This window comes from Papaver somniferum, chromosome 7 (assembly GCF_003573695.1).
Source record: "Papaver somniferum cultivar HN1 chromosome 7, ASM357369v1, whole genome shotgun sequence".
Taxonomy (NCBI): domain Eukaryota; kingdom Viridiplantae; phylum Streptophyta; class Magnoliopsida; order Ranunculales; family Papaveraceae; genus Papaver; species Papaver somniferum.
Genome location: NC_039364.1, coordinates 102,809,551 through 102,822,066, shown reverse-complemented (window position 1 = coordinate 102,822,066; position 12,516 = coordinate 102,809,551). Strand labels below are relative to the sequence as shown.

The 12,516-nt window shown below is 35.5% G+C and overlaps 1 protein-coding gene across 2 annotated transcripts; it reads right to left on the bottom strand.

The window, feature by feature from the left end:
* Positions 1 to 2,578: 2,578 nt before the first annotated feature.
* LOC113298003 lies at positions 2,579 to 10,162 on the bottom strand. 2 transcript variants are annotated; one of them, XM_026546628.1, is made up of 13 exons: positions 9,659 to 10,161; positions 9,254 to 9,331; positions 8,961 to 9,115; positions 8,749 to 8,821; positions 7,571 to 7,638; positions 6,497 to 6,755; positions 6,031 to 6,156; positions 5,819 to 5,925; positions 5,686 to 5,739; positions 5,489 to 5,572; positions 4,425 to 4,588; positions 3,320 to 3,469; positions 2,579 to 3,008 (listed from the first exon to the last, which is right to left on the bottom strand). In XM_026546628.1, exons 1-12 carry the CDS (start codon positions 9,996 to 9,998, stop codon positions 3,322 to 3,324), a joined length of 1,656 nt encoding a protein of 551 aa, XP_026402413.1. In that variant the 5' UTR covers positions 9,999 to 10,161; the 3' UTR covers positions 2,579 to 3,008; positions 3,320 to 3,321. The 2 variants fall into 2 exon arrangements, with proteins under 2 accessions (XP_026402413.1, XP_026402415.1); XM_026546630.1 differs by having other exon boundaries at positions 2,645 to 3,173; positions 9,659 to 10,162.
* Positions 10,163 to 12,516: the final 2,354 nt, after the last annotated feature.

Genomic DNA, 12,516 nt, shown 5'->3' with positions numbered 1-12,516 from the left:
ATATCTAGAGTCGTCCTCTAAAACCTAGGTTTCTTTACGAGATTGTATTAGGTTTAGAATTTGAAGACTTCACTTAGGGGTTTGTGAAACCCGATTAGACTATCTTTTACCTGATAGCTCTTGCATCTGGATCTCATTCTACTGATTATTAAAGTTCACAGACTTTAGATCGGGAACAAGATAGATAGGAATCACAAAGTCCACTTCGTATCAGATTTTATGATTCCATAAGATAGATATTTAAACTCTTCTTTGATTTGTTTCTTCTTGTCAGGTGGTAGTCAACTAGGCTTCTCTTTGATAAAAGTATAAGTGTTCTGGATCCGTTAGTTTGCTAGACTTGTTCTACTGCAAACAGATTTCCAATCCTGGATTCAAACATATCTGAGAGGCAGATAGTCCGAAAAGTCTTCACTCAGGTTGTAAATGACGTCAACTAAGAGAATCAAGTGTGTATGATCTTGCGAGATTCAAGAGACGTACAAGAGCACAACTGGCGGCTGAATTGCTTAGAGGGTTAATTCGTTCTCAAATGCTTTCTAGCCCGAAGTATGATAGTAGGCTAGTGTCTGTAGCGGATTAACACAGTGTGGTGTTCAAACTGGACTAGGTTCTGGGGTTATTCTGCCAGCGCAGTATTCCTCGATAACAAATTATGATCTCTGGTGTTATTTTCTTTTTTGTATATATTGTTTATCTTTATAATTAGAATATCATAAGTAGTAATCAATCTAGATAGCTAGTCTTCTACCCTTGTTGATTGAGGTCCTACAAGACTCGTTATTTTAGAATTCGTATCCTTAAATATAGATTACAAAACATGTACTTGTTGGAATTCTACAATTCTGGTATATACAAGATTGATCTTGGATATTGATTTTTGAGATTGTGAACTTTTCTACAAAATCAGGTACACAAACCTTTGGTCTTTACACGATTGTATTAGGTTTCGTCCACACAGCTTGCCGAACAAAAATGGTACCCCCTCCTTTTCAGATTTATTGGGATTCTCTGCACGATTAAAGAAGTAGATAACCTAATATTTTGATTTAAATATGTGTAAGTCTACAGAAATATTTTTGGAACTTTGACTTATTATCTTATTAAAGAAAATTAATTGGTGTCATGTTTGAGGCAAGGTAGCGCTAATCTTCACGAATGACTATGAAGCAACTTTTGGGCATGTAAAGAACATCAGCAGGGGAATAAATGCGTAGGTTCTTGTGGTAGTCATGAGTCATAGGGGTACAAATGCAGCATAGTAGTTTGTATGATTTATTTTGTCTCAATTATATTCCTTACCGAAGTCATTAGGTTAGTGCTTCTAGCGGCTTAATACAATATGTATTTAAACTGGGCGATGTTCCGGGGTTTTTCTGCCATTGCATTTTCCTCGTTCACAAATTTTCTGGTATCTTGCTTTTATTTGTCTTCCGCATTAGATTGGTTTATTCTTTATAATTGAAGTACAAACAAAGTTGTACATTAATCATCCTTGTAATTCAAGAATTTCAATTAGAGATTATCCAAGGATGTTCCTTGTCTGCTTTTAAAATTAATTAATGTTCATTTAAGGAATTGTATACTAGGTTTAGAAACGAAAAAGTTGGTGGCATATTTGGTCCTTTTCTCTTTTCAAGTTTCTATCGCTCGTTAAAAATTGCCTCTAGGTTCGAGGGACGATGAAAAACGTGTTAGTAGTAAATTAACATTCTCCATGTTTATATTTATTTTATTTTATTTTTTGAAAATTCAATTAGTCGGTGTACAATTTAAGTACCAAAATCCTACCTGGAACAATGTCAGTACTAAGCGTACGTTCTTGACATAATCTAGGTATCAAACTACCAAAAAACAACAACAGTTTTTCGGTAATTTCAAAGTTGGATTCATTAAATTGTGCCAATACCCATCTTTGTTCGTGCCAAGAAGAATGAAAGCCGAAATCTAAACCAATATCATATTTTTTACATCGAATTTAGTTTTCAGTCGTATCAATTTATGACATGCATAGTGGCTCAAACCTAAAATTATAAATATCGACATCGATAGATGTGTAACGACGTGTGTAACAAAGTGGATATTCGCTATCTACCACTATGTAATGGTGAGACACAATAAAAATAAAAGATGTTTGTTTTAAGCGCTCCTTCTATCTAAATATTGGGTAGTCACTATCGAAATAGTGAAAATCAAATAACTTCATTTCTAAATATTGGGTAGTCACTATCCAAATAGTGAAAAATAACACTTCATTTCCGCTTTCTCCTTAATACTACGGATATCTTGTATAAAGAGTCTTTTTAGTCTTTTACAAATATACAATTTGCTTCTTGTCCATTATAAAAACCACCCTTGAATTCTGTGAATGATCGTCTTTCTCATCAAAGCAAGCCCGAAATCTCAATTAAAATAATTGATTCATCCAAATCTTAATGGATTAATCTCTTACTTTAGTCTTATGTAATAACATGGTCTATCTTTATCCATGAAAATCAAATCAAATAAACACAAACTACTCTTCATCTAAATGGATGACCAAGTTCAATAATCTTTGTTCAGTTATGAGAAGTAGAGGTTGATTTCAAATAAGTTATACTTGATATTTTGGTCAATTTGTTATTCTTTTGTTGTAATATACTAATAATGGGAATTTTCTACCATGATCATAACAATGGCACAACATCTGGGAATAACCACGGTTTAAGTGGGGAAACATGGGGCATGCTTATGGCGGTCAGAACAACAAACATACAATGGACAAAAGTCTTGGCGCACAAAACCTAGTCAATTGCAATTTCGTCATCTGACTTGCACTATCTAAAAGTAACATTAAAAAAAGAAGAAGAAAAAACTGTAAGAAAAATTAAAATTTCGGGCCCCACCAGTATGATGCTCTAGGCAACAGGCTAGCTGGCCTAGTCCATAACACGGCTCTGGAAGGAATCTAGCCGAAGTTCAGTTCAATGGTTTTCAAAGATTTATGTTGCAACACAACCCATAGAGGCCTGCACACAAAAATTAAAAAAAAAACTTAACCTAAATTATCTGTTTCTTGATACTATTTGTGATTTAAAGGCTCTATATAATAACTGACTGCCACATAGATAATAAATCTCTGTTATTAGCATCATCGGCCTTGTTATAACCCTTCGCCCAGAAAAGATTTGAACCTTTTATCCAAATATAGGAATTCATAAACATCAGATAAACGAACTCTTATGTTTATCAAAAATTGAAGATTACACATACAAGATGTGAAACATAATGAGTTACAAAAAAAAAGATGTTTAAGAGTTTGGATGTAGGACAAACCAACCTTCAGTTACGATTCCACATGGGTCCGAAAGAATCAGACCTCTCATTTCTTGTATTAGTAGGCTGAGCTCGCGGTGGAGGTGCGTGTACAGCTATCGGAAGTACCCATTCCCCTTTATCTCTTCCCTCAATAAGAAGAGGATGCTCGTATCTGCCATTAGAGAGTGACAACAAAAAGTAAAGGTTGCACAGAAAGAGTTAAAAACAACATTAAAATTGATTGGTTTAAGAATACACCATAGTATGACTTCAAGAGATATTACGAGATGTTGTGTTTACTAATGCATAAAAAGCCAATTTGTTACTAACACAACAGTTCTAAAGATTGTAGGGTGATGTTCCAGTGGGTTCTTTCTTCACGCCCCACAAAACTTTGTAAGTAACAAAAAGGAATTACAAAGGAGAGGTTAGCTTCCTACAACAACAGAAGCTAACTAGGAATTTTGAAATAAAAAGATCTGGCGAAGTGAGTACGAAAATACCGGCTTAGAGTCAAACTACTCAAAACCCTTTTAGCTGAGCTATCTGCAGAAACGTAACTTCTTTAAAAACATGCCAAAAATGAATTCTGGCTACAGATTTCAAAAAATTTCTCAATCTGGTTCCACTAACCAAGGGACATGATTACTTGTAAATTTAACAGAGCACTAACAGAATCAGAATAAACCTTGACAATGCAAATATTACAGTGAGAATAAATGATGCTCCAACGTGCTGTGGAGTGTGGAGTTCAACAAAAACTGAATGCAGTGGTAGCATATACTTAAGCTGACTGCAACTTAATAAAACCAAAAGGGCTTAATGCTCTTATTACCAATCACTATTGTAGAGTTACGAATTGATTCTAGATTGTATCCAAAATATATGTAATATGAATAGTTTTGGATCCGAACAGCTATAGCGGCTGAACCTAATAAGATAGCAATTACGACCCATGACGTAATAAGTACTTGGGCATGGACTTGAAAACCACCTATTTGCCAATAGAAATGTTGGCCCTACTTCCACAACGGATACTGGCGAAGGGTTGAAATGGCAGAAGCCCCTAAGTTTTGCTCCTAAAAGTGTTGGTCATCAATTATCGTATGTTATGCACTAAATCATACCTTCTCCAATCCACATTCTTAGGGGTGGTGAAGAACTCGAACCGAAGAGCCCATTGTACAGAAACAAGGGGAGTCGAAAAAGACATGGGCCCATCCATGGGAATAGAGAAAAGAAAGCTCGTCTGTACTAAATCCGCAACAACCTCATAATGATCGCTCTGAATCTAGAAGAAATGATAAAGTAAAAGACAATTGTCAGCTATCCAAATCAATCCCAAGTGTATGAAAGTGAATATAACACAATGGGGAAGTGAAGTAAACCACATAAAACAGTTAACTCGTGAAACACAAGATCCAATCAACAATTAACAGCACCAACCATAGAGACCCTGTAAAAATTTGATATTATACAACCATAGGGAATCTCCCTTCAGGGAGCATCATTACTCTTAGCTGTACAACTGACATCGTAGGCAGCCTCCTTCATGTTAGAGTTAGCAACAACAGCCTAGATAGTCTACACAAGTCCTCAAACAAATCCCTACTTCATGAGTATAAGAACCACATCCTCATTTGCAATGACCAACAAATCAAGAATTTTTTCAGAACCAATGGAAAGACCATTACTATAAGCTTCTAATAAATAATAAATATCTGTACAATGCTTGTAGGTCAATACTACAGACCAATCAGAAAGGACGGGATATGGTGACAAGGACCAGAAAAGGGAGAATTATACAAGTTCAGCTGTGTTACAAGGACACGGTGTCGGTGTGTCGTGTCCAATACGTTACCTTGACACGACAACTTAAAAAACTAGAAAATGGGGACACGGATAGCGAGCATAGCAAAATACTTACATATATTTATATGACTAATAAAAAAGGCATTAGAAATACAGACTCCATTGATATTTCTACGTATCTCCATCATCTCATAGATATAGCTGTAGTTGTGGGAGAATATCTCCATTTTTGCTACAAAAATCTAATGGAGATCAGTGGAGAGTTTCGGGAGTGTCTCTAGTTAAGTTATAGTTGTACAGACTTTTAAATGAACCATCAAATCACATAGATGTTAAATTTATCATATAACATATGCAACTTGACTAGATGGATATTCACCTTTGTAAGCATAGGAGCATTTCTACGCGAAAGATGGACAAAACGCTGACTTATTGTTTCTGAAGTTTCTAAGGTTATTGAGACCTGAAAATATCAAATAGCTCAGAAATTTTACTCCCATACATGCAAGAGTAGAACTTGCATAACATAACCTTTTTTCCACGAAAATTCTATTAAATCCAAAGTGCAGGAGTCACCTCAAGGCATCTCCTAGCCCCTTCTTCATGAAAGAAAGTCAAAGTGCCCCCAATCTGATGACAAACCACAAGATATGTAAGATATGCATCTCATGTCAAAAAGGTGATGGCATACAAAGTAGACTCTACTTACCATGTCACTGAAGTAGTATGTCGAATCAGAATTTTTTGGAGAAAACCGGAGCAACACTTGGTCATCTAGTCTAATATTGTAGGATCTCCCTCGCACAAAGCCTTCTGCTGCAGTAAATGTACACAGCAAATAAGTATACCAAGACAAACATAGTACAAATTAAAAAATGGACCCATTAAAGCTTAGAAAAAATTAAGGAACTTGATAATTACATGCTGCAGGTTCAGAAGTCCCAGCAACAGGAGAAACTCCGGTATCTTCATCAGGGGAAAAGGCATGCTTTCTCTGCTTACTAGGAGACAGAATAGCAGGAGACTTCTTACCCGGGGACAATACATCTATTCCAAAAGCATATACAAATATTATGTCAGATTGACTTCATGAGACATTAGTAAAACAAACAAAGAATGAGTCCCGGATAACTGAAGATCTGCTAAAAATATTGCCCATATGAGTACCAAACATGAGGGAAGGAAGGAATCATAAATCTAAGAAAACAATAACTGAAAATAAACGAATGACAGTAAGATGACCACTTTGAAGCTTACATTGAACAAAGCTAAACCAAAAATTTGAAAACAAATGAATAATGGTAAGAAAACCACGTTGAAGTTTACAATGAACAAAGTCAATCCAAAATAAGCAGAGCAATTCCCATTTACAAAATAGTTCACATACCACCACTCGAATCATGCAAGACTTCAGCAACAGATACACGAGGAAGTGCCAGATATGAAGATAAGCTAGAGCGTTCTCCTTGTAAATGTAGAACATCCTTGTTTGAAAACCTCGTTGCAGCTGATTGCAAGGACAAAGAACTTCCAAAAGCGGTGTTTAAATTTCCCTTTGAGGGATTGTAGGAAGAAACAGACAATGTCTCATCCCTTGAGCTGTCATATCCTTCTTCACCTCCATCAAATGTTTCATTGGCTCTTGCCTAATAAGAGCACCAAGACATGACTAACAATGAAATTTGCAGGCTGAAAATATTCTGTGAGAAAACGCATGACATGGCTCTAACTCTGACAAATCTGAAATCTCGTTGTGAGAGTTGGGAATGCTTGCATTAAATCAAAGTTAAGAAAATGAAAATGAAAAACTAATCTAATGCTGTGTTGCAACGACACGGATACAGTATCGGATACCAGATACCAATACGCTACCATGATGCACCAACTTAAAAAACAAAAATACGGCGATACGACATACTCAATATTGATATATTATATATAAGATAGAAACTTAACAAAATACATACATGTGTTTGCATGATTAAGATATAACATGTATGATTAACCTCAATGGAGAGAAAAGGTCTGGATAAGAAGGAAGAAAGTCTAGAGCAAGATCAGTGGACATATTTGGAACTAATATTTTGTCACTATTGTCAAGTCTTCTCATAGAATCTAGTAAAATATCTAAATTTTCTAATATTAAGGTATTGAGATTTATTTTGACAGCTGTTGATATCTAATATTTAGTCAAAGTTTTCTAACTGAGTTGTATCTTGAAGTATTGGGAGTATTAGTACGCGTATCCGTGTAAATACGTATCGATACGGCTGATTTTTCTTTTTAGGCATATCGTTGTAACACAGATCTAATGTAATAATATTGTAATACATTCTGTCTTTCTTTTTAAAGTTGCTGCTTGAAGTGGCATGCGCAAATCACTAAAAGGGAGGTACAAAAAAAATAGAGCATTCCTCTCCAAATAAATTGAATACAGATCCCAGTGTTATGACTTGCTTACCCATTCAGAATCAGAATCCTTCTCCTTCCAGTATATGTCCTTTGAGATGGTCGCAGCCTGCAAAATTCCTGTACGAACATTGGCATCAGCTAGATTGATCTTGTTCTTGTACTGCTAATGGTATAAAAAGAATCAGGCAGAAAAAGATATAAGCAAATACTTACGAATTATATGCATGAAAAAAACCCAAAGGTCATTGTGAAGTTCGAAGGACATATTTATCCCTTCAAGGGTTTATGTTCAGAAAATATTTTCTTCTTCTCCTTTTTACCTAACCACTTGGTCAGTCACTATATCACACCGTTGACATAATAAGGATGTTAACCTAATCTAAGACTATGAAAGTATGACATTGACATGTTTCAATACACATTTCTTAAAAGAAGGCCATGAAGTTGTAACTAAACAGATGAACAAAGATTATGAAAAAGATGAATCAATGAAAATTGCATTTAAGAAACAACACATTGGGTTATATTGCTAAAAAATTGGATGAACAAATAAACGAATCAAACTTGATTTGAAAATAAGTTGTCCTCACAGATTCTAAGCAAAATCAATCATGCGCGATCCTAAACTGGTGTGCAGGCAAAATAGTCAATCTCATAGACCATATGGCCTTTCAGGAATCTTGCTGCTATATATGGCAATTGCTATCTGAAATTGCTAAATTTCAGACGCCGATGTCGCCAAATAAGTGTGGATGCTTTTATTCAGGGATACTTCCTGTTACAGACACCACTGTGGATACTCTTACATGTTAACTTTTTCATTTAAAAGCATAGGAACAGTTGGAACTAAAACATGGCAGATGGTTTGACCTTAAACTGAGTGTTTCACGTGGTAGAACAAGAATTCCTTTTCGCTTCATGTAAAACTTTATAGAATGTTCTGGTGCATAGATGGAATAAGATTTTCAAATTTCGTGAGGAAAATAAAATTCCTCTAGTTTTTATCGTCATAGATAGATAATTTAATGGATGGAGAATAGCAGTCCATTTCAGAAATCACTCTGATGGATCAAAGGTATAAATGGTAATCTTCTTTGCAAAAGATATGTAAGCTATTCGCATATGAAATTTCAAGATGTCATAGGATCTGGATTAATATGTCTAAACATGATTATCTTGATACATAGTGGCTAACAAAGTAAAAAGGAATAAGGAGGAAGAGCACACCATCACTTTGATCTTCAGTTAGCATGCCACTGGTTTTCTGTGTCACCCATATTTGCAATGGAATACGATCTTCCTGCAAGGTTTAAAATTTGAGATAACATGTATAAAGATGATATGATAAAATCACAACAGTCGGTGCATAAAAAATTGAGCTACTTATTATCATGAAACCACGAATCCTACTATTTAAAATAAAAACTAATCAAACCTACCAGTATTATTGTTTCGTTTATTGAGTCTTGGCGAGAACCTCTCTCCAATGCCAGCAGTCTCCCAGATAATGTAGTTCTAACATAGTAAAAATAACGAATGGTTGTACCCCTGTATGATGGTGGTATATCATCAGGTAGTTCCGTTCTGACTATATCTGCAAATGAAATTAGTATGTTTGGTTAAGAACAAATTGAATTAAGCAACGTCAGAGTTTTTAGACCAACTCGTATACCACACAACTACACAAGTAGATATACAAAACATGCAAGCAGATAGGGACTGGCCAACTTACAAGTTTTGGTGGCACCAGCAGAGACAATCTGATTTGAAACCACATGAGGTGTCGAACAGTCCAGGAAGATCTTCTCACCTGCACACGATAAAGAACATCAACTAAGCATAGATAAACTTGTGAAAGAGCCGCGCTCATCAAGTGGTTTAAGAGACTAAATCTACCAACTGTTGAGCACAATATGCACTCAGACAAAGAAAATCATAAATAACACTGCTAGGAAATGCTGATCAGATTCGAAAGAACTATTAAATAGCATATGAAACAACTCTAATAACCAATTCGATAAGTAACACAGGCTATGGAGTAGCATTAGAGAGAACCTTTTTGAAATTAAGATGCACAAATGAAAAGAATTCAACACAACAATGATTACATAAGGAATGAAGAAAAAGCGAAACAAACCTCTTCTATGCTTTGTTCCAGGTAATGGCTTCTGCAATGAGAACCACTGAGTATCCAATTTTTCAGTCCCAATGATTTCAAACCCAAGTCTTTCCACCAGAAGTGAGCAAGCATCATCGTCATCTTCCTGCTGAATTTCAGATTGATCAGTAGGGGTACAATGGTTGTGAATCTGAATAGTAGCAGAAACTAGATCCCCAGGCCTGTAGACATCTTTATCTAATTGTAATCTCAAAGGAGGAGAGGGAGAATTTTTGAGAGACCCATCAATATTTCTTTCGACGGAGACAGAATCCCCGTTTCCAAAGAGAGAGAACCCCCATGAACCCTTTGGCGGCATTTCCTCAATGCAAATTTTCCACCCGTAAAGTAATTCCCAAATTTGCAATACGAAGATTATTAATAGAAAACATGGAGGGAAAGGAACCTAGATCAATGATGGAACGAGCAATGGAGAGAAAGAGGGCGTGAAATGTCAAGAGAATGACTATGACTGACCGTACCTGTGTTGCCTGTAAAAGTAAACTAAAGCCAAGCTGAAAAGACGATTATGCCTACTTATACTGGTGTGTAACTTCATCTTTTTAACTTAAACAGTTACCAGATTGAGAAAAAAAAACAAAAAAACAGTGATAATCATCCATCGATGGTCTTTTTATTTATTTTTATTTTTTTATAATCAACGGCCTGAAAAAGGCTAGAGATCTGTCTCAACAGTTGGCATAAGCCAGATTAGAGGTCTCGACGGAACGATGTTTCAGAGTTATCTTTGGTCCAAACTGTCAGAGAATGAATAACATTGTTATAAGTTCTTGCTTGAAAAGAAAAATTACAAGGTATAACACTATAACCGAAAAGAGAAATGTCTTTAAAAAGAGCGTTCATCCGTTAATTGCCTTCAAAGGTTGCCACAGAAAATTGACCAATCGGATCTTTAGCAACACTTCAACAATAATATGAGTGAGTTGTCGATCCACTGCCTTCTTCAAACTGCCCAGATGGCCTGGTTTCTGCTTCTTCTGGAAAATATACTTCATAGGTGATAGCATCTCAAAATGATGGTTTGCCAAAGGAATCAGCATTATGTTGCCCGTGCAATTAGACAAAGAAACTTAGTTGAATGCACCATCAGTATTGCATTTAATCCAGCCGGGTGGAGGAGGCTTCTCAGTAGCATCACCAACGACATCAATGACGAGGATATTGGGAATTTTAGCTTTATCTCTCGCTCTAGCAATGAAAACTGTGGGATTCTCCTTCTTTTTACTAAAGATGGCAGCAAACATTTTTTTTTTAATTCATCAGATAAAGAAGAAACAATATTAACAAGCCAATGATCTAGTCAATCAATCAAAAAAAAATTAAGAAAATTATGGACATGCAAGCAAAGATAAGAATAGAGTCAAACTGAAGCGGCAAAGAGACATAAAACAAAGGCATGCATAAAAGTTTCATTGGAAGACAAATATTTTGGGCAAATTGTAGTGTAAATGTGCATTATAGTTTGCATAATAGTTCCAAATCTTCTGATTGGTAAGGCATTTCTAGCAGCCTTCCAAAAGAAAATATGGATGCGATATGTGAGTTTTCATATGTACTTCCAAAAATTGTTGCTTGGGGAAGGTCTAAGACCCTTGAGATCTAAGTAGGCATATTTAAAGCTAAATTTGTCATTCTATAAAAAAACTCTCAATCCCTCCTGTCAGAAGTGCAATGTTGGCTTAAGGGAATAGTAACAATCTTCTGTATAGAGGCGTTTTCACAATGGGTGTTTAACTTGGAAATATTACAGGATATAGTATGAGGATCGATGAAATAAGACACTTTCAAACTAGGGGATTGAGGCACAAGGGGATTAGGTTTGGCATTACCAAAAGTTGGAATCCAGTTATCACACTAGGGGTCAATGAATTGCACATTACCCATAATCCAAAAAATAAATGGTTTTATGAGCTCCTTAATGATATGAAGACATCTCCAAGTACATGAGAAATAGGATGGGCATTTGGCATTCAAGAAATCAGTATTGAAGAAGTATTTGGCTTTCAGAACATTATCTAATAGGGAATCAGGGTTTTCAACCAGTTTCAAAGCATTTCTAGCTAGCATAATAAGATTGTTTAATTCATTCTTTCTGAAACCCATACCACCTTCACTCTTAGGGGAACAAATAATGTCTCATCCTAAAAGGTGGAGTTTTCTACCTTTAGGGTCAAGATTTTCTCGAAATTTACAAAGATGGGATTCCATTTTCCTACCCATTAGCTTTTCGGATTAGAAAAGCAGCCTTGTGATAGATGTGGATGGCTGGACCAACATGTTTAACTAGAAAAGTTCTAGCATCTTGAGATAATAGTTTGTGGAACCAGAAAGTTATTCTAGCATCAATAGATTGTAGGATACTCATATGGGTCTGGATTTTTGACTTCTCAAATCTAACTGAGTGCCCAAATACTTATCACTTAGTTCAAGAGAACTAATATTTAGAATTGATAAGTGTTGGTAGATTAGCTGGGGCGACAGGTCTTTGCTGAAAAGAATACCATGCTTATTAAATTAATTTCCTGACCAGAAGAAAAACAATACTTATGAAGGTAAAATCCTGAGCAGTACCCGTAGAGAACAATAAACAATCATTAACAAAAAGGAATAACATTTATACAAACCTTAATACCTTTCACAAGTTCTGATATCGTAAGTTTATCAATATAAGCAGATAAAGCTTCATAATAAATAATGTAAAGGTAAGTGACAAATGATCTCCTTGTCTAAGGCATCTCTCAAGTTTAATCAAGCTAGTAAAGAGACCACTAAGCATGAGAGAATGTGAGTCAGTGGCAAGACATTGAATAATTAAA

Bases quoted from the DNA above. Each gene is read 5' to 3' on its own strand.
- LOC113298003 (XM_026546630.1), bottom strand. From the start codon at position 9,998: ATGCCGCCAAAGGGTTCATGGGGGTTCTCTCTCTTTGGAAACGGGGAT. The intron at 5,740-5,818 runs GTAAGTAGAGTC...GTTTGTCATCAG, and splicing joins CATACTACTTCAGTGACATG to ATTGGGGGCACTTTGACTTT. The intron at 4,589-5,488 runs GTGAATATCCAT...CATTTCTTCTAG, and splicing joins ATGCTCCTATGCTTACAAAG to ATTCAGAGCGATCATTATGA.